Source organism: Acomys russatus, chromosome 1 (assembly GCF_903995435.1).
Source record: "Acomys russatus chromosome 1, mAcoRus1.1, whole genome shotgun sequence".
Classification (NCBI taxonomy): Eukaryota; Metazoa; Chordata; class Mammalia; order Rodentia; family Muridae; genus Acomys; species Acomys russatus.
The window spans coordinates 91,067,062-91,094,288 of NC_067137.1; the positions used below are offsets into that span (position 1 = coordinate 91,067,062).

The following is a 27,227-nucleotide window of genomic DNA, read 5'->3' on the forward strand; positions in this document are numbered from 1 at the left end:
TGATTTGCCAGGCAGGATCTTCCAGTAAGGGGTCCTGCAGGTGTGAGGCTTCTGTGAGCTGACTCCACCTGGCATAGGGCCCCACTTCCTGTCTCTGTCTGGACTTGGCTCTGGAGAGACTCCATTTGACTGTTTGGACATGTGCACATGTTCTTGAAGTTACCAACTACAGACACCTTTCAGCCTCTCCAGGTTCTGCTCCAGTATAATGGCATATCTGTGAATAATAGATTCAAGCCCCCTAGTATTCTTTCTTTGACTACCTGGTTGGAGGGTGAAAAGAGCCATGGCTGGCTCTTGTTTCACTTTCATTTGGGTGTGGAACATTACCCTGCTTGAGGGTGGTGGTCTGTGGTTCTGTCCTGCTATGCCTGGACTAGGCAGTGTTTCTTTGCATAGGCACTCCAGCACCCCAGCATCCACTTAGAGGGTGGTCTGCCTACTGCCTCTCCAGAAACCTGGCGCGTCCGCAGGAACATCTCTGAAAGTGCAGGACCATTCCAGCTTTGGAGCAAACTCCTGCTCAGAGAAGTATCCTGATGTCCTGACTGACTTGTTGCTACATGAGAGACTCTTTAGTGAAACTTCTGATGAGTTCCTGGCAGTAGAGACGGCTACAGGGAGGCTCTGGCCCTCTGGGGCTTTCTCCTTGGCAGCATACAAGACATGGTTGTCTGGGATGATTCACCAGTTCCTCGGGGGCAGGCCTGGTCCTGGCTGTTAATCATGGATTCTGGACAGAAGGAGGCATAATGGTCACCAGAGGCTGCATCTTCTCTTCCAGAGAAAGTCCACTCTTGTGATCAGGAGAGGCAGAGTGCCCTGGAAGAGGCCCGGCAGAATCCCCGTGAGGGCATTGTGATCCCTGAGTGTGCCCCTGGTGGGCTCTATAAGCCTGTGCAATGCCACCAGTCCACAGGCTACTGCTGGTGTGTCCTCGTGGACACAGGGCGCCCATTGCCTGGGACTTCTACCCGGTAAGTTTGCTCAGAGCATCCTAGGACACAGACACCAGCTTCTGGTTATGCCACCTCTATTGTCTTCGCTGCCTACTCCTCTCAGAATCAAGTCATGGGAGACTGAGGTCTCCATTTCGAAGGGTCTAGTACAAGTGCCTGGGGACCTGGATTCTGATCACTGATTTGTCCCTTTCTAGTCATGGACTTTGGGAAACTATTCATCAGTTCCCTAGTGAAAAGCGTATTATACCACCCTGATCTCAAAGTGACCAAAAAAAAAAAGTCCCATGTGTAGATTGGAGATGGATTGTTATCACTCTTGAGTGGCTAACATGGCATGCCCCAACACGTTTCAATGGGAACATTTATGCAGGACTGTCTTTTAGCTGCTGGGAAGTTCAGAGACTGTTTCATTTTCCTCCCCAAGGGCTCTAGGCTTAGTGACCACACAGATCATTGCTGGGCAGTAGTGGCTGAAGAAGACTCAGGTGCCAACCCCCTCTAACCCCCTCATTTCTCTGTCTCTCCTCCAAGCTATGTGATGCCAAGTTGTGAGAGCGATGCCAGGGCCAAGAATGCAGAGGCAGATGACCCTTTCAAGGACCGGGAGTTACCAGGTAGGAGAGTCTGCCCTGCTGGCACAGGCACCTCAAGTTCTTTGGGCCTCTCATCCCCTCAGCAGGCAGAGGCCGCTCTCTCCTCTACATGTTTTCCCAGTTGGCAGCACAGAGCAAGGCATTCTGGAAAGGCCCATCACAGGAACACAGACCTGGCAGCTGTAGAATCTACACCCCTGAGTCAGTCCTGTGTCCCCCGAGGCTTACTCCCCTCCTTGCTCTTTCCTCCTTGTCTTAAAAAGCCTTAGTCGGCAACTTAAAACTGTTGCTGGAACTTCATGGTCATTCTCCATTTCAGTGAAATGGGGACGGTATTTTGGGGTCTGCGAAGCAAAGACAGCTTACAACGAGTGCCTTCCCTGAGGGGTCTGGGTGGTGTCTGCCACCTGTTTTGTGGAATGCTTATATGAGGATTCCCTGGTGACACAAGAGAGTGCTACTAGGAGTGACATGAGACATACTGGCAAGAGCCCAAGAGTCCCAAATTGCCACTGGGCTGGGTTTTCCCTTATATGTAGTGAACTCCAGGTTGCAGTAAGAGTTCTAAGTAGTGGGTATGTAGGTTGTAGACTCTCCTCTGTAAATCTACACAAGTTCCTTTCTCCTGTGCACCATTCTAGAAGAAGCCCAAGCACAGGGAAGCCCCCTCACAGTTGGCCCTGGCTTGGACCTACACCCACAAAAAGGGCCTCTTGGAGAAAACACTACACATCTCCACGTAGGTGGGAGCTGTCTAAGTTCATGTGCATCGGCTGTCTTTACTCAGTACAAACATCTGCCTGTCCTGGTGGGAACTAGTGCCATCTTCCTATTTTACCCATCTGGACTCCACAGTGAGAACTGAGATCAGGGAGTCCTGAAAGGCCTGGACTTTCGGTGGGAGGTTAGTAGAAATCACAGCGTCCCCAAACCCGGAAGCAGGGAGGCCAGGGTACCGTCTTCTAGCCACCCCTGGACAGATGGAAATAGCCATTCTGCTTCATGCAGGCACGGCTTAATCTAGTGCTCAAAGACCCAAGGTTCCCAGAGTAGAGGAGACAGTCACATACGGGCACAGGAAGGCATGCACATTATAAATTCAGCGAAAACCTAGGTGAGCCCACGCTGCTTTGGAAAGTCCTGTTTCATTCGAGACCTTGGGGTTTGAAGGGAGAAGGGTCTAGCTGCTGCAGGAGTCATGGCGGGGCGAGAGCCCACGTGATTCAGGAGAGTAGGGCTCCCATCTGTGCAGTGATAGGGCAGTGTTTCCCAGCGGCACCTCATTGTGGCGTGAACTGAGACAGGTGCCCCTGTGAGAAGGCCTGCCTGCCTGCGCTTGGGCTTTTGCTGAAATAGTGAAACAAGAATAGAAACGTGCAGGCATCTGCAGAGGAGTTAACCGCTATCATCTCAGCTGGGCGAGGAGGGCAAAAAAAGAGGAGGTTTTTGATAGGTCCAATTCCCCAACATCTACTTTTTGCTCCCAGAGCAGAGCAGTGCCCTTCTGGTTGTGCGCCCAGCATGTATTTTTTTGTGAACGCTACAGCGAGACTAAGGAAGGGCCTTGGTAGGTGTCTTCCTAGCATTTACAAAGTGCCCGAGTTGGTGCTTGGCCGACTCTGGAATGAAAGAAACTCGGATATATTACATATCTGCTCTGGTGCTTGTCTGTGGACTGTGCATCGAGGAATGTGGAGGCATATGGCAGTCGTTTGAACAGTGAACACATCTCCAGTCTTTAGCTGGATAAAGACACTGAGAGGATGGTGGTTGAGGAGGATGGCTTTGGCAAGCTACCTGGGTTCTGCCTTCAGATCTCCTCTTGTCTTTTAGGCTGTCCTGAAGGGAAGAAGACGGAATTTATTACCAGCCTACTGGACGCCCTCACCACAGACATGGTTCAGGCCATTAACTCAGCAGCGCCCACTGGAGGTGGGAGGTGAGAATGTGAGCAGGATTCGGGTGCACTAGCTGTGGCCCCCTGGACTCTTCAGACACTAAGTGAGGCTGGGGGAGAGGAGCTGCTCCTCTGGAGCAGACCTGAATGCCCTTGATCTTGCTGTGATCCTCCTGCCTCTGCCTTCTGAGTGCTGGGATTACAGGCACATGCAAGCACACTTGAGAGGCAGGGACATTTTAGTCACTGGGCATCACATCTCAGTCAGACCAGATGGCGAACGCTGTCATCCTGAGGGTGCATGGTACAGTGTCATGCTCTTACAGTCCTCTGAGGAGTGTAGAGGTTGTTTATTCAGGGTTCTTACATGGATAAAAATATTCAAATAAAGAAAAGGAAAACATAGGGCACTCTAGCTATATTTCTTTAAAGTCCCTGTCTGGGCACCTACTCTGAGCACCCCAGGGTCCCATAGACTGGCTTCTGGCCATGGCTCTGTTTCTTCCTACCTGGGCATGCAGGCCGGACCTCACTCTAGGGCAGCACAACACAAAATCCAAGAAAGACGGAGACAGGATCTGACAAGCCACGGGAGAGAGCGGCTTTGGGGTTTCCCACAGTGCTTAGCAGCTCAGCATCTAGAAATAGTGGTGATACACCCCAGTGGCCAGAAAGAGGGAGAATGTGAGTGTTGCACCTATCACATGCCTATAGGTGTGAAACTGTCAAGAGCATGCTAAACAAATGCTACTCGATAAAAAACCCAGGCATGTCCCTCTTTATCCTCTGACTTTTCACGATTTCAGTTGCTCACCACCAACTACAGTCCAAAAAATAAATTAATTGGAAAATTCTTGAAAGAAAACAATTTGTAAGCTTAGAATAATTTTATCACAGTGTTTTTGTTATAATGATCTTATTATTAGTTATTGCTGCTAATTTCTGCTGCTTAATGTATACATGTTCTTTGTTTATAAATTAAGCTTTACCATAGGTAGGTATATTAGGAAAAACAGTGTATTCAGAGTTCTATATTATCAGCTATTGCAAGCACCCATGGGGATCTCAGCATGTAGAAGGGAGAACTAGTGTGTGTGTGTGTGTGTGTGTGTGTGTGTGTGTGTGTGTGTGTGTTGTTTAGAAACAGGAGAGAAAACAAATAATTGGGGGCATGGGCACAGAAGTCTCTGATCTGGGGTCGGCCCACCCACCAGCTCAGGGGTCCTGGTGCCAATTCTCCCTCAGCCCAGTAGAGACAAGACATCAGCACCCTCCACCCCCAGTTTCCACAGGAGCTACTGACCCCAGGACTGCATGGTCTTGGTTACAAGAAGGGGATCATAGGTTCTGCCACAGGGGAAGTTAGGTTGGTGTCCTCTTGTCACAGGACAAAGAGGTTCTTAAGACAATAAACACTAGAAAATTTATAATGTATTTCATACCAATGTACCCTTAGGGAAGGACTTAAAAAACAAACAAACAAACAAAAAAACCTTTTATCTTTTACATGTAATTTAGGGTTGGGGGAAGTTTTGTTTTTCAACAACACTTTTTCAAAACATGGTTTTAATTTTAAGCTTATATTGTTTTGACTCTGCTTAGTTTTGATAGGAGTGAAAGGTTTGACTGTTTGGGGGTGCTTGTGTTACCCAAGGTCTGGACTTCTATAAACAGGAAAAAATAGACACAGAAATAGTTTAGAAATCAGGCAAGAGATGGGGCTGGAGAGATGGCTCAGAGGTTGAGAGCACTGGCTATTCTTCCAAAGGACCTGAGTTCAATTCCCAGCAACCACATGGTGGCTCACAACCATCTATAATGAGATCTGGTGCTCTCTTCTGGCTGGCTGGCACACATGCAGGTAGTATACTATATAAATAATAAATATATCTTAAAACCGGGAAGACTGTTTTTTTTTTTAAGGAAATAAGGCAAGAGGGTGATTTATGGAGGAGAGAAAGTGGGAAAGCCATGGGGAGGTCCCAGGGTTGCCTCCCCTCCTGGGCTCTCCGGGATCTTCCCACTGCGTCAAGCAGAAGAGGGTCATATCTGAACAACCCTCAGGAAGACCCTGCTGGCCTCTTGCTCTTCTAGTTTTCCCTCTCACCATCACGTTTCCAGCCACTCATCCTTCCACAGGCTACGGTGGCCATCTTGGGACCTCATACCTGCTTCTCCTTCAGTCTAGAATGTCATTCCTCTTTTCTGGTGACCCCTTTCCTGAGGTCCTTCCCTGCTGTAATCCTAGAATATCTATAGTAGATATGCAGTGTGTGTTGATGAGTACATAGCCAGAAGGGGAGTCGCTATCGGAGACAGTGGGGGTAGATCTGAGACTCCAGGGACTATTGCAAGACTAAGTATAAGGCTGGATGCATCTGGGAAGTTCCTTGTGATTCTTTTGTAAGCACTATAGTACTCTGCCAGGGTCTGATGGGCTTGGAATGCTGTATAGATAGGTGCTGGCCAGCCACTCTTCTTCTGTGATGGAGAAGCACGGGTGGGGGTGGGGGTGGGACACAACTGGGTGGAGAAGGATTGTTTATAGAAGCATTCCACATGAAATCAATAGATTCTCAAGACTGGGTAAATGCATGGGAAGGGAGAAGGGGAGAGGAAGGAGGGGGACGGGGAGGGAGGGGAGGGAAGGGAGAGAGAGAGAGAGAGAGAGAGAGAGAGAGAGAGAGAGAGAGAGAGAGAGAGAGAGAGAGAGAGAAGGAGCGCAGTTTCCCTCTCTGGCCTCCTAGCCTGATTCAGTGACCCAAACCAGTGCTGCCCAAATCTAAAATTAGACAACGTAGATTTGGATGTCTATGGTAACATCTGTGGCTGGTACATGGCAGGGGCACCACAAACATCTGTAGATGACAGCCTTTCTCACCCAACCCTTGCTGAATGATTAACTTATGCCCTTGGTTTCCCTCCCATCAGATCTCTGGAAGGCAATATTTTTCTTTGGCTCAGCCATCCACCCATCCAGTAGACTCTCGGTGTAGAAGGAAAGCTATCTACCTAGGAGCCAGGTTGTAGGCCACTCTAGGGTGATCCAGCCTTGTCTGTGTGACTCCTGGTCACTCACGTGCTTCCTAAGGAGAGACTACTGGTGGAGTGGCCTCATCCTCCTGGTTCAGTGCAGTTGGTTGCCTGTTGATGGTTTTGCAAGGAAGAGTCTGGAATGTGGCTGACTTGGCATTTCCCAGCTCCACCCGCACAGCTGGTGGGGCTTGGACCCGGTTCCAGATGGGGCTCAGTCCGTCTGCTTGGTTTGGCTCAGGCCTCCTGGCCAGCCCTTCTTACCTTCTCTAAAATTGCCTAGGACAGCAGAACTGGGCCCCAGATCTTGGCCAAAGCAGGTTGTGGTAAATGGGCTTGGCTCTCTGGCTATGTGTTACAGCCAAAACCTGCCAGGGCCAAGGCCACAGAATCAAAACTGAAAGTACCGCAGGAGGATGGCTTTCACCAGCACCCCTAAAACTGGGGGAAGCGTGAGTGTGCCTGTTCAGAGAGGGAGCTGGCTCTACTGGGTTTCCCTATCCCTGAAGGCAGAAGTTACTAAAATAGCCTAAAGGCAGAGTCGCTGAGCTACAATATCCTGAATCTAGAATGAGGTTATCTTTTGGGTGTAGCATTTCCACACTACATATGAGAAGACTTGGCATTCTACCTACCCAGGTAGCCCTTCTAGAAGAACGTTACCCATGAAGGGGTCCTTAGAAGCTCTAGTAAATGCAGTTGGTCTAAGGGAGCCCTTGATCATTCAGCATAGGGTCCCAGATCCAGTCTGATGAACAACTCTGAACCCAGCAGTTCTTGCCCCCAATAGGGGTGTGTGTGGTGTATGTGTGTGTGTATGTGTGTATGTGTGTGTGTGTGTGTGTGCCCGAGCATGTACACACGTGCACACATGGGAGAGCAAGACTGAGCCAGTGTTAGCCTACCCTGTGGTGTCAGCTGCAGATGTTTTTCAAAGGATGCTTCTAGAGCACCTCCAAATGGCTCTTTGAGTAAAGGTGATTGCCACCAAGACTGACGACCTGAGATAGAGTCTGAGAATTACATGGTGGAGGGAGAGAACTGGCTCCTGTGGGCTGTCTTCAGACTTCCACATGTGTACCGTGGCGTGTGCATGCACACACATATATCCACATACACAAATGTGTGCATGAATGTGAAAAAGAAAAATGTAGAAGGATACTTGGGGAAAGTTGTGAGAGCTGGAGGGGCCAGTGGGATATGACTTTGAGGCCAGGGTAGAGAGGGCAGGAGTCTGTCACGGCAGGATCTCTGGCAAAGACGGACTGAGAAGTTCCTGGAAAATCTGGGTGAGACCTTATTATATTCTGCTTCACCCCTTTCTAGTACTCCCCTGCAAGGGCAATCTCAGAACTGCTCGGTTCCTGGAGGTCTCTGGTGTCTTCTCTTGTGCATGCCTAGTGTTGGTCTGGCTATGCCAGGACGGGGGTAGATCAGAACTATAAAGGTTCTTGGAGTTTGTTCTAGTAAAGGTGTTGGATTCCCAAGCAAGGCCCTGCCATCACTCAGCCTTGAGGTAGAGTGCTGTGGCTTTGTTACTTAAAGGGACTTCTGGAGATCTAAGGGGTTCAAAAGCAGAGCCTTGTGATAGCTGGGATGGAAGGGAGGGGCTGGGACAGAGGCAGAGCCCTTAGTCCCCACAAGGCAGGCTGTGGATTGGGGGCTTGGAAAGGCCTTCAGAGGGCCTCTCCTGAGATAAGGTGTCCTGCACTTAGCCCAGCATTCTGCTGTGGGTTGGCAGTGGGCAGGGTGTGCAGGCTAACCATGCAGGGCTGCTCCACACTGGAAGGTCCTGATGGGAGAGCAGAGAGGGGGGAAGAGGAGAGCTGGGAGGGCAAAGGATCAGCGCGTAGGTGATGGTCACTCCCAGGCCAGCTCAGAGCTTGCAAGGTAGGAAGAATTGCTTCTTGATGCAAAATAGCCTGAAGGCAGGTAGGGAGAGCTCTGACCACAGACGTGCAGAGAACAGACAGGCGGACAGGAGGGCGCTCCAGGAACTCGTGTTGGAGGGAGAAAGCCTTCCCTGGCAGGGCCTCTGGGTGGGATGACCTCATCCCTTCCCGTCTCGGTAACCGGGTAACCGAGACTTTATTATTCCAGCCTCCAGGTAGACATTACGCTATGCCGAGCCTAAAGGTTAGAGGAAGATCTAGCTGCCGTCGCCTTGGCGCTCTCACAATTCCCCGACTCCCTGCTGAGAGAGGGGGGGCGCTTTCTTGGGAGCTCTTGTCTCCTCTGGAGCTTGGTCCTCCCTGATGCTCCTCTTCCTGCAGCCTGAGCAGCTTTTCTGCCTGCCCACTCTGTGTGTACTGCATGGGCAGCCATGAGAGCTGCTGCTGCTGCTGCTGCTGCTAAAAAGGGAAGAGAAACAACACTTAAACACAGTGTGACACAACAGCACAGAATGTCAACCTGCCTCAGACTTCCTGCACCTGGTTTCCATAGCTCTGTCACACCTTCCCTGAGGGTCTCTGGGTGAAAGCTGTCAGGATAAGGTCCCACTGACATCCTTCTCAGAATCTAATATGTCCAGGGGATTTACCCATGACTGAGGTCTGCTTCTTTAAGAATGGACAACTACCAAGGTCCCCGCTATCAATGCTCTGTTGCAGACCCTGCATATCAGTCAGTTGAAAGGTACAGCATCTCAACCTTAGCCTCATTCCCCTCCCTAAGGGCAAGTTACCCAGGCGTTTGAATATGGATCCCAGCTCATAGACAGTGGAAAGCCCCAGGAACAGAACCAGGACACTTGTGTGTGTGTGTCTTTTCTTCTGATCAGAGACTTCAATCAACCCCTCTGGAACAGCCCTATCATTGGCTTTAAAAACTGTAATTAATATCACTCGACTTCTTTGAGTAAAGATGATGCATAAATAATTGGGTAATAAATACATAAAATGATAGGCCATTGCATATACGTATACACATAGACATTGGCCTTGAGGCTTTGTGGTTCAGTGATATGGATTGTGCCCGATGTGGTCATCACTATGTATCTGGGTACCAAGATGTGTCTCTGGCCACTCTAGTTTCTCCAAGAATTAGCTGGGATTCTGTTAACATGTGATCTCCTAGGCCCACCCAAGACCTCCTGAGTGGAAACCTTAAGGGAGATGGCTCAGCAGTCAAAGTATAAGCAGCAAACATGAGAACCGAGCTCAGGTGTCAATCATTAATGTAAATGCCGGGAGTGCACCTGTAATTCCAGTACTTAGCAAGTGGGCTCACAGTGTATCCTGATTAAGCTGGCTAGACCAACTGTGTAGGGGAGCTGTGGCTTCAACAGAGACTCTGCCCTAATGAATACAGTGAAGAGTAATCAAGGATGAGTCTTGACATCAGCCTTGGGCCTCTACACACAAGCACAAAGCCACAGGTCACGGGGACATCACACATCCCATCTCCCAGTCTTCATATTTTGGGCTCTGCTTCTCTAAAACAGTGAGCAGCCTGAGGCTAGCCTGACATCCCCAGTTGTGCCACCAAGTGTAGTGAGTGCTCAGGACTGGTTTCCATACACAAGCTCAGGAAAGCATCCTGTCTGACAGTATGGGTCAAGAGAGGGACAGTTTTGATCCTAGACATAGTTTACTCAGGTGGAATAAATCTGTGTAGTTTGTCTTGCGTGCCTATCTGTACCAGAAATGTCTCAGTCATTTCAGAGGGTGAGGTAGGTCAATGAAATAATGATCATTTGGAAACCCCCAAGGAAAGAACTGTTGCTAACTGATGGCTCGTAGCCCAGCATGAAGACCGTCCTGGTTTGGTCTCTGGTGCTGTAACAAAATATCCTGGGTGGGGTAATTTAAAAAGAAGAGTTGGGGTTTTTGTTTGTTTGTTTGTTTTGGTTTTGGTTTTGGTTCTGGAAGTCCAAGAGCATGCCAGCATCCATTTGGCTTCTGATGAAGGCCTCTTACAGCTTCACCTAATGCATGGTGGAAAGTAGAGGTAGGAAGTACAAGCAAAGATGAAGAGAAAGAGGAGGGGGTTATCGGCTTCATAGCAGCCTATTGAGAGAGCTAATTCATAAGAACCGACCCAGTCTCTCAAGAAGGTAAATTAATCTCTCTCCAAGGGCTCACCTTCACTTCCCAACACAGATCCCTTGTCAACCCACTTCAGTGTGAGTTGGCAGGAGCAAATGCGTAACAGTCAGGGTCGATGGCCCCTGCAAGATCCTGAGTGGGTGTTCTCTGTCCATGGCCCAGGTTCTCAGAGCCAGACCCCAGCCACACCCTGGAGGAGCGAGTGGCACACTGGTACTTCAGCCAGCTGGACAGCAACAGCAGCGATGACATTAACAAGCGGGAGATGAAGCCGTTCAAGCGCTACGTGAAGAAGAAAGCCAAGCCCAAGAAATGTGCCCGGCGTTTCACCGACTACTGTGACCTGAACAAGGACAAGGTCATCTCACTGCCTGAGCTAAAGGGCTGCCTGGGTGTTAGCAAAGAAGGTGAGTCCCACCCCCTGTGTGCCTGCCAGACGCAGGGACAGGGACCAAGGGCTGTCCTGGGGGGATGAGATCCTAGACTCCCTTGTAGTGACCAGCTGCTTACTGGGAGTAGGCTGTGCTCCAGGCCTCGCTGCCTGCTGCAGCCGTGGAATTGACTGATAAGATTCCTATTCTTGCACAGCCTTACTGAGAAGACGTAATAGATAGTGATTCAAGTGCTTGGGGATTATTACTATGACAGGGTATTAGTTAGGGTAGGCCAGAGTGCAGGAAGTAGCAGATAGACTCATACACATCACAGCTCAGCTTAGCAGCATTTGCTTATCTTTTCTCTTGCTCATAAAGTAGGGCAGCGTAGCTCTAGATGTGTGTGCGTGTGTGGTGTGGTGTATATGTGTGTTGTGTGTGTGTGGTGTGTGTGTGTGTTTGTGGTGTTGTGTGTGGTATGTACATGTGTAGTGGATAGAACAAGGATAGGTGCTGACCTATGTAATACCTCAAGAAACCAGGCTGTGAATGACCCTGCTGCCTTCATCAGTGGGATTTTGGGGGCTCTGTGTGGGTCTGATCTCTTCCCCATCCATCATATAGAGTAAACTTGGCCATGCAAGATGACTCTCTGGGAAAGCCTTAGAAGTGACCTGCATGTGATTTGTCATGGTTCACAGACTGGAACTCTGTCCCTGGGCTGTAGCAACTAATAGGGAGGGTGACAAGAGGCAAGGTAAGACTAGAGAATTCTTCTCTCTGTTGGGAGGCTTTATGAAGGCAATGGAGAGCCACTGGCCTGGGAAGGCCACGTTTGAAGGAGGCTGCCCAGTGCTCAGCCCAGGGCTACCCAGGGATACTTGGAACTTAGTGAAGAATTGCTGAGGCCTGAGCCCACCCCACCTCATGCCTCATGGAGAACCCATACAGCATCTAAAGCCAAGGGAAGGGGCAGTGTGTCTGCTTGGTCCGTCGTTCTCGGAACCTCCCTCTGGAACTTTGCCAGGCGCTAGATGTCTGGCACTTCCTGCTGACACACAGGACCGGGAGGAAGTGTCCAGAGAAAACCGTGGTCTGGAAGGCAGGACTTAAGGACCACTGCTCGTCTGGATGGATGCTCCTCCAACCCAACTTCAGCCAGGAGTAACCTGCAGATTCGAGTCATCTGAGCAGCTTTCCCAAGATAACACTGGGGCACTTCCTGTTTCTTGCCCAACCTACCTTCCTGACCCTCCCACTTCAAAGGTGGCATTGAAGGTGTGGCTGGAGCACCTGTGTCTGTGTAGACTGTAATATATCTGCATCTGTGATGGATGGATCTGTGTGGCTTGTCTCTGTGAGCATGCCTGCACAGGTACCTGTCTGACAGCATCTCTCTGTGTGTACACATGTGTACACGTGTGTGTGTGTGTGTGTGTGTGTGTGTCTATGCCTGTCTTTAAAAAATATTTTCTGTGTGTATGTGCATTTCCCTTCATGTATGTAAATGTGCACCGGGTGGTGCCTACAGAGGCCAGAAGATGACCCCTTGGGACTAGAGTTACGGACAATTGTGAGCCACCATATAGATGCTGGGAACTGAGCCTGGGTTCTCTGCAAGAGCAGCAGGTGCTCTTGATTGCTGAGCCATCTCCTCAGCCCTTTATTCCCAGCTTGAAATATATCTATGTATGCATGGCTATATACGTGTGTACATGGTGTGTGTGTGTGTGTGTGTGTGTGTGTGTGTGTGTGTGTGTGGCGTGAAGTAGAGCATTGGGATAGAAGGAAGAGGGGATGTAGGGTTAGCCATTAGGGTTGGAGGGGGGAGCTGTGTAAATAGAAAGTCCACAGAGAGCACAGTGGGATTCCTCTTTCCACTCCACGCCTCCGTACAGCATGGCACACACTGTTTCTCAAGCCTAAGGGCTTCTGTTGGTCTGTGTTGGAGGAGTCTGGTTTGGGCAGAGGGATGATGATTTGCATTCATGAGGCATCAGTGACACCAGTGCTTGGCTCACCCATAGGACTACAGAGATTAGCTTCTGTGCCCCCCATGAAGACCACCCCAGGGTGAAGACAGTGCCTCTTATAAGCAGGCCAGCTTTGTTGCCTGGGGAAGCCAAGAGAGTGGCCAGAGAAGACGCCGGGCACTGGGGAGCTGATGCAGCTTTGGTGCCCCAGTGAGCAGAGATAAGGCTCCTAGGGGCTCTGTGGCCAGTGCCCTGACAAGGATGCCAGCTTCCAGGCACATGGTGCCAGCAGGAGAACGGTGAATTATGCAGAAACCTAGAGGAAGAGCGAGGACCACTGTTTAGACAGAAATAGGGATGGCAGTAGGTACAAGTAAAGACCCTGAAGTCTCTTAATCCCAGCTCTGTCTGTTCTTGCTCTGTAATTTGACAAGGTACCTCACCTCTCCAGACTTCAATTTCCTCTTCTCTCAAATGGAGGTAGTGGTATCTATCTATCTTGGCATCTGGTGTGAGACGTTAACAGGATAGAGTAGGTGAAGGGTGGGGAAGAGTCCCAGTGCACAGTGAATACACGGAAGCCACAGCAGCAGAGGAATCTACCCATGGGCCAGAGGTCTCCTTCTGCCCCGGCTGGCATAAAGCCACTTGGCTGGATGGTATGTGGGAGCCCAGACACAGGCCATCTGGTGTCATGTGGTGCCCTCTGGTGGCCTGAGAGGGGCTTGCATGCCATGTGGGGGCCCTAGGTGCCTGGGGAGAGAATGTGGGACTTGGGGCAGGTGTGGTTTTGGGTTCGAGGGACCAAGATTTCAGAGACGCCGCTGTGAACATCTCTTCTTTTTACCTCCCGGAACTCTCCCCGGAGAGCTGAGTTTCCTGCACGGCATGGCAAGCCTGACATTTGGAGGCCCGGGTTCTCTATGTAACTGGTCTTTTTCCAACTTGTGTCAGGGTTGGTGTAGCTATCCTGTCAGGCAGGCAGCATGAGGGCTAAGGGCTCGGTGTATCTGGTGAAATACCAGTGCCTCCTCCCCCTCTGAAGGTCCAGAGCACAGGTCTGAACACTGAGTTCGCTTCCTATTAGCAAATTAGCAAGTTGCTCTGAGCTTTGGCCTCCAGGTTTGGCAAGTGAAGGGGCTAAGGTTCTTCCCACCTCTGACAATACCGGATTTGGAGAACCGGAGCCAAGAAGGTTATGGAAATAGCCACTAAAGCCCGTCTTAGCTAATAGCTGAGGTGGTTCCAAACAGGCATCGCAGTTGGGCTCCAGTACCACAGGAGAAAAGGAAAGGGAAGAAAAACTGTTTATTCTCTCTTCTATTGGTACCTGCCAATATGAGTTTTAGGTCAGCCTGGACTACATAGAGAAATGCTGTCTCAACAAAAACAATGTCAATGACAGCAGGAGCATCAGCAGCAATAAGCCAGCAAGACACCCCAGCCTGACTGTAGAAGAGATTGTCTCTTAAAGCCTAGCAGAGGGTTTACCAGGCAGAACATGGCAATAGGCATCGTCAGAACAGGAAGCACAGCCATGCCACTTCCGGCTTCCTTTCACAACTGTTGATTCTGAGGACAGAGCAGGCACCAGCTCAGATATAGGAGCTCTGCCAGCTGACTGGGCCAAGGCCTTTTCCATGTCCTTATGTTCCTGTTTGTTGCAGGTGGTAGCCTTGGCAGCTTCCCCCAGGGAAAACGAGCAGGCACAAACCCATTCAGTAAGTTGCCTTCTTTCTGAACTTCCCTCTTTCTTCTATGGAACTGTGTTTGCACAGCAGTAAAGCTGTTGGCCAGATCACTTAAGGGTCCACACTTGCTGTCTGGTGGGGACATAAGAGGAACATGGCAGGCTACCAAGAAGAGACTTGATACCCTATGAGCATATACAGGGGGAGGAGGTCCCCCTCAGTCACAGTCCTAGGGGAGGGGAGTGGGGTGAAAGCGGGAGGGAGGTAGGAATGGGAGGATACAAGGGATGGGCTAACAATTGAGATGTAATATGCATACATTAATAAAAAATAAATATTAAAAATTAAAAAAAGAAGACTCAGAACAAACAACAACAACAAAAAAAGAGGAAGATGGCATCAGTACTAAAAGGATTCTGTCACCCCAACCTGTCACAGACACCTGCCATTTCTTCCAGGCTAAGGTAGTATGATCTGGTCAGAGCACACCCCCGATCCTGGTGCTTCTCTGGCAGTCAAGGCTTTTGTAATTCCAAACTGACTCTAGATGCTGTGAGATGCCTCAGAGTGGCAAAGGATGGGTGGGTGAAACGAGCATGTCTGAACACCTAGGCAGCCTGTGCCCGCCTCAGTCCATATCTGTGGTGCAAAGGCTGCCATCGTGCAGACACTCACGTAGCTCAACATTCCGCACACCTGCAATGGTTCACATCGCTCTTCTTTTTGCTCTCCTTCCCCCTCCCAGTTGGACGCCTTGTCTAAGGAGCAGACAAATTGAAAGGCCAGTGGAGAGTCCGAGGAGACAGAACTGACCATCAGACATCCAACCTTCAGCGCTGCCCGTGGCCCAGCCCCAGCCCATGTAACATAAGTGGTGCCCGCCATGTTTGCACTTTTAATAACTCTTATGTGTGTGTTTTGTTTCTGCTTTCATCTGTAAGCACCAGTTATCTGATACCACAGTGGGAACAGGAAAGGGAAGAAAAGTTGTTTATTCTCTCTTTTATTGTTATGTTTTTGGATCTGCTACTGACAACTTTTAGGTTATCGGGGGGGGGGGGGGGAAGGTGTCGTTGGGATTGAGAGGAAAGAGATTTATATCTGTACATAAATATATATGTAAATTGTATAGTTCTTTTGTACAGGCATTGACATCACTATGTGTCCCTTCCCTTCCCTCTCCTTCCACTGGACGCACAGTCCAGCTTCCTCTGATCGTATCCTTAGCTTACCTGAGTTTCACTGGAGATGGACTCTGTATGAGAGTAGATGGGAGCTCTGTGCTTGTGCTGTGGACACCATCAGTTCCCTTCTGTTGCATGCCGCCAGCTGTCAAAGTCCAGTCACTTGGCCATTGGCTGGGTAGGAGGGGAGCTCAGCTTCTGCGGTGGCCAGCATGGACTCCCATTCTACATGCCCACGTGGACCTGCTATCCAGGTCCCTTGGAAGTCTAGGGTAAATACCTGAGCAAATTACACTTGAGCAGGTTGAATTTGGCTGCTTTAAACATTCCCACCCGTGTTTAGCAGCTCCCCCATGTAGAACACAAGAAGGGGAGACACCAAGCATGCGAGGAAGAGGACATCCAGCAGGGCTTTCCTTCAGCAGGTGTTTGTCATCTGAGGAGATGGCGAAGAGGACAGAAGGCCTGCACCAGCCCTTCTGCAAACCCACAAGAGAGTCTCCACAAGCACGTTTCTCCTGCCACTAGACTCAGCCTGGGCTTTACTTCCATGCTCTCCCTCCATCTCTCACCCTCATCCTCACCAACCCAAGTCAGCTGCCTTGTTAACTGATACTGGAGTTTGCTTTTATTCCTTCACCTTTTCTCATGGACTTCCAGACCTATGGACCAATTCTAGAAGTAGCATTGACATCGCATCCCGCACTTCTGCCTGCCCAAGTGGGATAGGAGTAGTAACCCGGCTGCATGGAAATCTAGGCCTTTGCACAGAGTGTCCCTGGGATTACAGAGTGGCCACCCAGCCATCAGGACAGGTTAGTAGCTTTTTCTGTCTAGGTGATTCAGATGGCCTTTGGTCAGAGCAGTGAGTGACCCTTAGCAGCTCTTCCCATGGTCATCGATGATGGCGGCGAGGGAGGTCAGAACTGGTGCTTTTTGCTGCCTTGCTCTTGGCAATCTGGCCTAGCCTGGTATTCCATCCCACTATCGCCTAAGAGCACCCACCTTGGTAAGCCCTATTCCATCTTGGGTCTGGAAGGTATTGGCTCCCGAGTGGGGAAGCATAGCCTTCTCAAGGCTTGATTTGGTGAAGTCTTGGCTGCAGAAGATTCCTGCTGTTCTGGAGAAAGTCACCCATTGTCCCACGATGACCAGTGATTCTGTCCTGACATGGTAAGGAGGAAAGGAAGCTTTCTCTTGGAGCCTTAACCAAAACCACCATAGTGTGCTGGAGCTGGGCAGCCCTCACAGCGGACTCCAGCCCCATCTCCTGGCCTGAAGAAAATATGTGCCACCTCCATGTAGGAGTTAAAAATCCACCCAGCTACCATCAATTTCACAGATGGGTGTAGGCTGTGTGGTTTTCCCTAGGGAGGGAGGGAACAAGGAAAAGTATTTGTAGCTTGTTTTATAAAAAAATAAAAATGGGCAAACCTTGGCAGCTGGTACCTCTTTCTTTGGGGGCAGGGGCCAGGGGACTCTGCTGAAGGAAAGGCCCCATTTCCTAGAAGATTTCATGATTTTCCTGGACTAAGTGCTCAAGCTCTGATCCCAGAAAGACTACGTTGCTGTTAATGAGACACCAGCAGGGAACGCAGCGGCCTCCCAGTGGTGTGTCCTTCCTACAAAGATGCCATGGGTCCTCTTGGCCCTTGCTTGCTGGTGTGTATACTTTAATTCTCCTTCTTACCTTCACCCTTGCAGAAGCCCCAAAGTCTCCCTGTTTTGGGGTTCTCCCCTTTAACCACGACTGGGATGTAGCTGGTAGAGCTTTGGGGGAAGGGCCCCGGGCAAGCTCATTCGTGTCTTCGGCCTGGTAGGCATGGTTGTATTGATTATGATCTGGACCCTGGGCTAGAATGCAGGCAGGAAGCTGACCCTCAGTGGGGTTCATGCGGTCCACATCTCAGTTCTGTGTCTGTGCTAGTGAGCTCTGCAGAGCAGAGGGCTTTGGGATAAGGGTTGAGCATATGACTAGGGCCAGGTGACAACCATGGTGGTCCAGGGTCTCCTGTGAGTGGGACCATTTCCTTTCCTTCTCTCCCCATGCAAGACTATCCTTGGAAATGACCTTTGTAATAATTTTTTTTTTTTTTTTGGATTCTTTTAGCTACACTTTGGGCCTTAGTTCTCTGTAGGTACACAGTAGATCATTTCCTTTGACTCCTCCTCTCCTACAACTTTTCCTCCTGCAAGACTTCCCTGGAAAAGGATCTGAGAGCCCTTGACTGGTCACACAGTCCCCTCACCCTCTGGTACCCCCATGCAGTTCCTCTCCGCTTTTAGAACTGAAGTTTCTGTTTCAGGGTGATGGGAAACGCAGGTTTGCTGTACACTGATGTACCCGACTGTCTGCTGAGTCACAGACACTGTCATGGGATAACAACAATTCAATGTCTCAGGCAGAACTGTTCCAGGTCCAAAGCGTGGATTCAGGGCCAGCAGGAGAAGCAAAGTGATTGCCAGGCCCGGGAAAGGTAGAGTAGGTGTTATATTTTATGTGGCAGAGCTATATGACGGAATCCAAAAAGTCACACCATGCAATAGGTCGCACGTGGGAGGGGACACAGAGACTATCTCTGGATGAGGGAGGGATGGTGGGAGAAAGAGCAATGGTGGGGAAAGGGAGTAGGTCCTTTTATAATGTGATGCAGCACATGCACAGGGAGAGGACACGCAGCTCAGGTGGCAGCAGACGTGTGTCGAATCCTGGTGGCTGGTGATGACGTGTCCTGTTGTTGCCAAGTCCCTGGAGCTGGTCATAGAGGTGCCTGATTGCTAACAGTAGGGGTCATCTTGTCTTCAGATTGCCTGACTCCAGGCCCTAAGCACTGCTGATCCCCCTGCTGCCTTCCTGAGGGGGGGGGGGGCGCATCAGAAACATCAGCTTCTGCTTCCTCTACTACTTGGGCCTGGGCTGCACCGGTGGGAATTCATTGTCATCCAGAGCAGTAAAGGGTCTTGTTGAAAGCCACTGCTTTGCAGAGGACCGCCACAGGAGCTCCTGGAGGATTCAGGATTGACCTGACCACCAGCAGAGAGCCAGCCAGGTATAGAGATGGGCAGGTCTGAGCTCACATTTGACGGGAGAATGAACTCTCACCCCTGCCCCTTGCTCCTCTGCTCTTTTTTTCCCAACAAAGCTGCATCGAGTCAAGGAGGAGGCACAAGATAGGTCCATTCTATCTCTGCCTTACCTCAGGGCTCAGAGCCATGTTCTACTTCCACAAGGAGGGAACTTTGGGATCATATTCATCAGGGAGATCTAGAGGTTTCTGGGGCTAGCCATCTTTTCAGGACCACTGAGTGCTGACAGAGGATGGGGTTCCAGGTTCCCAGGTCCCAGGTCCCAGGTCCCAGGTCCCAGGTTTAATTATCCCAGTGATAACTTTTGCTTCCCAAGGGGGTGTAACACTAACAGCCCAACACCTTTGTAGAAATATAGGTGGGTGGATGGATGGCTAGACAGATGAACAGATGGAGACACATAAACTCAAAACAACAGGCAATGCAGAGAGATAGCTAAGTTAGCTTCCTTGCTGTTATCACCAACGTTTCGACCTCCAAGCTCATGGATATGCCATTAAGAAGGTTCAAATCTTTCCCCAAGCCTTGATATTTTCTCCTGCACAACTGGGGACAGAGGAAGTTCCATCTTTCATGAAGTACCACCGAGCTCTTCAACCCTTCAGCATGGATTTCTGTCACTCTTGTGTGACTTTCATGGTTTGCTAAAACGGCGCTAACCTTGGTCACATCTTATGTACTGCTAAGTCTCTGTGCCAGCCAGGTGTCTCTTGTCATTGCTTGTCAACAAAGAGTGGGTCAATCTGATTGATCCCTTCTGCTTGCCACCTCCACCTCTGACAGCCACTTTAACAACTCGGTCTCAGCATGCTGTTTTGCTCTGCATCATTTTTCCCCTTAAGAGAATAGATTCCACAAAAGCCCTTTTGCCCAGATCCCCTTAAAAGAACTCTCGATTCCAGTTAACGGCTAATGATCCTGCATGTGGCAAGCGGGCTTGTTTCCAAACTCAAGGCCATCCTTTGGTAATCTACACACTTGATAGATGGGCGTGCTGCACACTGGGGCACTGCTGCCTACAAGGTAGTGAACTTGTATCAAACTGCTGATATGACTCAATCAGGAGAGACCGGGATGAGCTGCAATAACACATCCCCCTCCACACGACTTCTGTGGCTAAAAGACAAAGGGACAACATAGACTTAGTGTCGGCCAGGACACTTCTTTGTATTGTCCTCATTCAGGGATCTGGGCCAAGGAAGAGTCCTTCTCTCTTGATTGTGGGGGCTAAGAGGACCATGGTAAGTTGTGCTCTGACTCCTATCCTGAAGTGAGATATAGCATCGTCTTAGTTTGCTGCATTCTGTTGCTTTGATAAAGACCATACTGAAACCCAATTCAGGGATGAAAGAGTTTATTTGTATTACATGTTCCAAAAACAGTCCGTCACTGAGGACTTGGGAGCAAGAACTCAAGCAGGAAAAGAGACAAAAACCATGGTGAAACACTCTTTACTGACTTGCTTCACCTGGCTTGCTCAGCTAATTTTCTGAGATTTCACCTAAGGACCACCTGCTCAGAGGTATCAGTGCCCACCAGTGGCCTGGGTCCACCAACATCAATCATCAATCAAGAAAATGCTCCCATAGACTTGCCAGTCTTGTGTAGGTAATAAGTCAGTTGACGTTCCCTCTTCTGAGATGTACTCTAGGCTTGAGACAAGTTGACAAAAACTGACCCTCATAGTCACATCGATCATGTTGATTGATCAATCACATCGGTCAATGACTAAAGAGAATCACATGGCCCCGCCCAACTCCACAGCAGTGAAGAAATAGACTCAGAAGTTTTCAGTTAAAAACTCAGCTATTAAAATGCAGATTATTTTAGTGCGATTTGAAATGTGCAGTGTTTACCTTGTCTAAGAATAAAGAGACTTGATTATCCCCTTTTGCACAATGCGATTTGCCCATGACTTCTGACAGGTGTAGTTGGATGTTCATGACAACCACCATTTTCGCTTCCCAGCCAAGTAGGGAGGTGAACGCACACTTCCCTTCTGTGAGAATTCAGCGCCTCACTTAGAGGCTGTCTGTCAGGTCCTGTAGGACCCCTGCCACCCTCATAGTGTGGGCAGGAGAAGAGAAGTTGGAGGGGGAAGGGCAGGCTCAGGTAGCACTGGCGGAGAACAATTGGCTGAGGGATCCCGATGCCCTGTGCTATGTGTGTGAGACTCCCGTGTCCCCTGTGATCATTGGCTTGATCCCTGCCCTATTGAATCATCTTCCACTAATGATAGCCAGGGTTGTTTCCATGACTTCCTGGTCACTCCAATTACTTACAAGTAATTGGTTGTAATCAATCAGTTCTAATCAATCGTACAATTCAGTATCCAACTAGTTTCAGATCTTTCTCCCCTCCCTGCCCTAGTACAGTGTCCTCGCCCATAACTGCTGGGAAAACAGTGGAGCTATGGTCTGGCGCCAGCTCAGTCGCTCCTCTGCTTTATAAATATTCTTTGTGATGGAGGCAGGAGGTGAGACAGGAAGAGAAACCATGAGGTTCTCTGAGCAGTCTAGCCCTCTGCATTCACTGTAGTTGCTTCTCGGTTTAACACTAGCTCTCATTTCCCACTGTGCCAGGTGCTCATATGCTAGAGCTTATATGCGGCACATGACAGGTCCTGGAGTAGGTTTTCCCTGTTGGGTAGGGTAGCATTCATGTATTCACGGTATCCATGTCTGTCCACTTTGATCTAGGACCCTGCCTCTCCTTTTCTTTTGAGGACTGTAGCTATGGCTGGCTCTCTTCTGGGGTGCTCATTCCTCAATGGGAGCCTTACCCATTCGAGCCCTGCCACATCCTGGGAATACAGGCTGATCGTCAGCTGCTTCTCTTAGCTCTTTATTCCCTCATCCCTTTGGAGGCTGACCACCAAGTCTGCTGTATGTGGGGCTGGGGGGGTGAGGGTGGGGTGGCATGGAGTCCACCTGGGACCTGAGGTGCCAGTCTTGCAGCTGTGACTATGCTTGTGACGAGCTGGTGGTCCTCCTGCAAACGCTTTTAAAGAATTTCTTCTGTAGCTCTGGAGAAGACAGGGACATAGATGAAGACCAAGCGGCAGCATTGGCTACAACACTCGGCCCCATTAGGAGTTGTAAAGATATTGGTGGGGAAGGGCTGAAACCAGGTCATTTAAATGACCCATATGGAACTGGGTGCCTTACCTAACAAGCTCTAAGGTTGGATTTCTGCAGCAATATCCCATCAAGTCAAAGAGATACAGAGAGAACAGCCTAATCAGGTCAAGAATGTGGGCTGCATAAACAGTTGACTAAGACACTCATGGTAACTAACTGGACCTGCAGCTGTATTCCCCCTGTCTCAAAAGTCTTTGAGAATTTACAAATGAGAAAAAAAAAAACCATAAGGGTTAATTCAAAATGCCTCTGCGCAGTGTGTCAGCCAGCACCGCAGAGACCTAGACAGTGCCATGTCATCTACCCAGGGATGAACGTCTGTTCTGGATAGTTTTATGCTAATTTGACACAAACTGGAGTAATCTGATAGGTGGGAGTCTCAATTGAGAGAGATACCTCCATAAGATCCAGCTGTAGGGCATTTTCTTAATTAGTGATTGATGGGGGAGGGCCCAGCCCATAGTTGGTGGTGCTATCCCTGTTCTGTTGTACCTAGGTTCTATAAGAAAGCAGACTGAGCAAGCCATGAGGAGCAAGTCAGTAAGCAGCACCTCTCCATGGCCTCTGCATCGGCTCCTGCCTCCAGGTTCCTGTCTTTTCTGTGTTCCTGTCCTGATTTCCTTCTATGATGGACCACATCATAGGAGTATAAGCTAAATAAATTCTTTTGGTCATGATGTTTTATCCCAGCAATAGTAACCCAAACTAAGACATCCTCAAAGACTGTGATGGATGGAAATCCTCTCAGTGGACAGACTTTAGGCATATACATGTTCTCTTTGGTTTGATGAACTCATATTGGTGCCTTGGTACATGGCTAAGCACTATGGTCTAGATGTTCGTCCTTTCACAAACACATATTGAAGCACAATCCTCAGAGTTATTGTATCAGTGCTATCTGGAGTGGAACTTCTGGGAATTGCTTGGGATTTGATGTTAGCAATCAGCGGAAGCATCCATAAGTGTGTTATCAGCCTCATAATAAGAAGAAAGGCAGACAATAATAGGTTTGTACTGTTTTCCATGCGACGCCCTGTGACACCTTAGGACACTGCATAGTGTTCTCATTGGTGAGAAGGTTCCAGTCACTTATGGCTCCTTAAGCTCGGACTTCCCAGCCTCCATTAGTATGAGACATTTTTATAGCATATCCAGTCTATAACATTCAGTAAGAGAAATAGAAAACAGATTAAAGTGTGAAGAAATGTGGAGTGAGGCCCATAGTGTGACTATTAGTGATCCTACATAAATGCCTATCAGACAGCATCCATCATGGTCTATGTTTTCAGTAATCAGATGGACCACACGAGCCACGAACAGTAGTTGGCCTCTTTCTTTAGCTGCCCTGAGGCGTGTCCCATGTATCAAAGAGTGAAATGGCAATAGAATTGGAAGTTGTACCTTTGTCATTGTGAAAGATTAAATAGCTACCATGCAGTATAGGAGCAATTCCACTGCCAAGCAGTTAAAAAAAAAAAAAAAAAAAAAAAAAAAAAGATGACAGAGTGACAGTCAGCTCCCACTGAGGTAGAAATAAGAAAGAATTTGAGACACAGCAGAAAGCTAAGATCAAAATCAAGAATCTAAACTTTCTGAAGCACCAAAAATAGTTGACACTAGGTCAAACCCTTTCCAGAAGTTTTTTTTTTTTTTTTTTTTTTTTTTTAAAGAACAGCACCCTTTTCCTGAGCACCTAACAAATGAAATGGCATCTGTATTCCAAAGAGACACCTTACACCTATATTTATTGCAAGACTAGTCACAATATTTAAAATATAGAAACAGCCTAATAAAGAAACAAATAAATTAGTGGCCCATTGCTGTGGTGGTTAGCTTTAGTTGTCAGCTTGGCACAACTAGAATTCCCTGAGAAAAGAGTAACCAAACTGTCTACATTGGGTTGTCCTGTGGGTGTGTCTGTGGAGATTATCTGAGTTATGTTAATTGATGTGAGAGAGGACCCAGCCCACTGTGGGCAGCACTATTCCTTAGGCAGGAGTTCTAAACTGCATGAAAATGGAGAAATCAGGCTGAGCACAAACAAGCGAGTGTAAGAGCATCATGCTGTTGACTTTGGGTGTAATAAGGACTAGATATTTGAAGTTCCTGCCCTGACCTCCACAAAGATGAACTCTAACCAGAAATTATAAATTGAATTAAGCCCCCTTCTCCCCTAATTTGATGTTTGAAAGAGCATTTTATTACAGCAACAGAAACAAAACTGGAACAATTATGCACCGTAAAAAGTAGAAAATCCTGTTGTGTACAATGTGGAGGAACTTAGAAGAAATTAGGTTAAGTGAAGTAAGCCAGACACAGGAAGACAAACGGTGTGTTATTTCATTTATATATGGAATGTTCCTAAAAGGTCAGATCAATGGAACCAAAAATTAGAGTTCTATCAACGGCTGGTTTTAGCAGGAGGAAGAGATGCTGGTTAGAGGGTCCAAATGTGCAGTTATGAGATGCATAGGCTCTGCAGATCTAAGACATCGCATGATGACCATTCTTAATAGTGTACGGAGCATAAACTTCATATTCCTGAGAGTAGAGGGGAAGTATTCTTATGATACTAAAGGGTATATATGAGGTGATACACACGTATGTGTGATATATGTACACACCTGTATGGTGTGTGCATATAATATTAGTTAGCTGGTTTGAAATAATTTTACAGTGTGTACACACATCAATATATGCAAAACATTGTATGCTATATACATAATTTACATATGTTAAACTTCAATAAATGTGTAATAAAAATAAAAGAAGGAAGCTTTATGTTTATTCAGAAAGGCTAAATTCTCTTTTTATAAGGTCAGTTTGAGTCTCTCTTTAATGGTTTGGACTTTGTATATATGGTTTGTCTCTGCCAAAGTGCTTTTGGTTTGGTGAGGACTGAACCCAGGCGCTCACACACGCTAGGCAAGTGTTCTACACTGAGCTACACCATAGCCCATATCACTCATAAGGAGGCTTAATTCCTAACAGAGCAGTGCTGAGTTAGAGTTGATAGGACCTTCAAGAAGTACTTGAACTGTGGGTGCTCTGTCATGAAGGCTCCCCATGTAGCTTTGGGGAGATGGGCTGTGATAATGTCAATCAGTTCTTTTGATCCCTCTGTCCCCTCACACGTGCTTTTCTCTTTCACATGCTCACTTGCCCTTCTGTTTCTCAGCCATGTTGTGACACATAAGTCCCTTAGTAGAAGCTAAACAGGTGCCAGCACATGATCTCAAGCCAATAGAAACGTGAGCTAGATAGTTCTATATAAAGGATTCCGAACCAAGACTTTTTATTACAGCAACACAAAACAGGCTAAGACACACCCCTCTGGCTGTCATGTGACACACTTGACAGGGTAGTTTTCCAGGAATCCTTTGGAATACCATTGTCCCAAAAGATGTCTTTCTGACTCCTTTCTGCCTGGGGCCAAATGACTCTCCTCTTTAATTATCAATCATTTTATCAAAATATTTCCCTGATCTGTCCCTGAGCCTTGCAGGTACATCACCCTAAGCAGCTCTTCATTCAGAAAGGATGGGGGCGAGGTAGGTGAGAGGACATTGTAGAAGGACCGGAGAGCTAACTGCTGGCTGGTTTCTCTTGTGCTCCCAGTTGGTAAGTGGCTGCCTTTCTATGGGCCTTCTTTTACACTCAGCCTCGTACAATTCCGGGCCCCATCTAGCCTTTGTTCTGGTGTTTCTTACAAGAGGTCATGATATTCCAGATCAAGCGCTCTGAGCAAAACTTGGAATCAGACCTGTGTTTCTGCCTGACCTGTACCGTCTGTGCTCTACTCGTAACCTGCTTGACTGAAAAGAGTAATATCTACCTCTTATGGCTCTTATCGGACACAGATGATGTATATTAAAGGCTTTGAAAGCTTCACAGGCATAGGTCAGATTGCTCTTGGCTGTTAATATTAAAATATCTGTCCTCACTCGCAAAGGCATTGTGGCAAGGCAATCAGCTATTACAAAAGATCCTCCTGCAGTTTAGAGAGGGTACGAGAGAGCGGCTGCCCAGCTGACAACTGTATTCCACAGTCTCCTTTGCATTTGAATCAGTGAAAGTGACTAGCTTTTACTAATTGGATGCGAGCAAGTGTGGTATTACTTGGAAGCCATGGCAGTTAGACGTGTGTGTGCGCCGCCTCCAATGTACTTTCCACCTGAGATGAATGGGGCAGACATGCAGAGACTGGCAGTTATAAAATGAAGGAAGCCAAGTCCCTGAATCGTCATGTAGAAGAAAGCCACCCGCTGGCCAAGAATCCTTAGGTCATTGCATGAATGAGGAATAAACTTCATTTCCTTTTAAGGTACTTGGGGTTGCCTTATTATGATAGCTATTGTGTCCTGAGAATAAATGAGATAAAGGGGTGGGAAGGCTGTGGCTCGGCTTGTGCATACCAGCAGCTGGCAATGCCACCTTCATACTGACTCATGCATAACCTATGGGACCAAGGCACCCTGAAGGGATGCCTGTGGTGCTGTCAGCTTTGGCTGTCGGGCAGTTTGTGCACATCTCCTTGAGCAGCCTTCCCCCTTGCCTGTATGTTCTAGAATCTCAACATTAATGCTGGAAGTAATTGGCTTCGGAAGCTTCCAGCTGCTGTGAGCCAAGAGAGGCGTTCACTCAACCCAGAGACCTAGTTGCTGGTGTCTAGACTCACACTAACATCCATTCTCTCTCTGGACACTGGCCTCAACCCTCCTCCATGCTCACTAGGGTTCATCTACTTCTCTCTCAAAGTCCAATGTCTGGGTGATCTAGAAATGAGCTCAGATGGAGTTCATGTTTCAGTGTCTCCCAGGGAGTCAGCTTAAAGACACTTTCCACGTTCATTCTCAACTAGGAATGAAGTGGAATAAGCCTCTTAGCCCAAACCTTCCTGCTTATCTATCTCCCTTCCCCACCTCCCATCCTCCCTCCCTCCCCCTCTCTCATCGATCCATCTACCTATCATCTTCTAGTTATTTTCTTGTAGGACTTACATTCTCAAATCTGCTTTCTTAGTGCCAGTTTGGCCAGAAATCTAAACCCAGGCAAGGACTGAACTCCACAATGCAAAAAGTTAAGTGGTATTTATTTATTAGTATTATTATTATTTTTTTGGTGGTGGTGGTGGTGGAATTTTCTTTCCATTCCTTTTCTTTCTTTTTTTCCCCCCCTTCAACACAAGACCATGCCTTGACTCAAGCCTTTCTCAGATACACAGACAGGTCACGGCTAACATCC

At 48.4% G+C, this 27,227-nt stretch overlaps 2 protein-coding genes across 3 annotated transcripts in view; both read left to right on the forward strand.

Moving 5' to 3' along the window:
• Smoc1 (SPARC related modular calcium binding 1) overlaps positions 1–16,341 on the forward strand; it is a 150,966-nt gene extending 134,625 nt beyond the window's left edge. For both annotated transcript variants that reach the window (XM_051148410.1, XM_051148416.1), the window contains exons 8-13: positions 785–977; positions 1,494–1,576; positions 3,389–3,494; positions 10,697–10,941; positions 14,549–14,602; positions 15,318–16,341. In XM_051148410.1, coding sequence (XP_051004367.1) covers positions 785–977; positions 1,494–1,576; positions 3,389–3,494; positions 10,697–10,941; positions 14,549–14,602; positions 15,318–15,334 — 698 coding nt within the window. In that variant the 3' untranslated portion in view covers positions 15,335–16,341. The remainder of the gene's footprint in view (positions 1–784; positions 978–1,493; positions 1,577–3,388; positions 3,495–10,696; positions 10,942–14,548; positions 14,603–15,317) is intronic.
• Susd6 (sushi domain containing 6) overlaps positions 1–27,227 on the forward strand; it is a 373,726-nt gene that overhangs the window by 325,690 nt on the left and 20,809 nt on the right. The gene's annotated exons all lie outside the window — the stretch shown is intronic.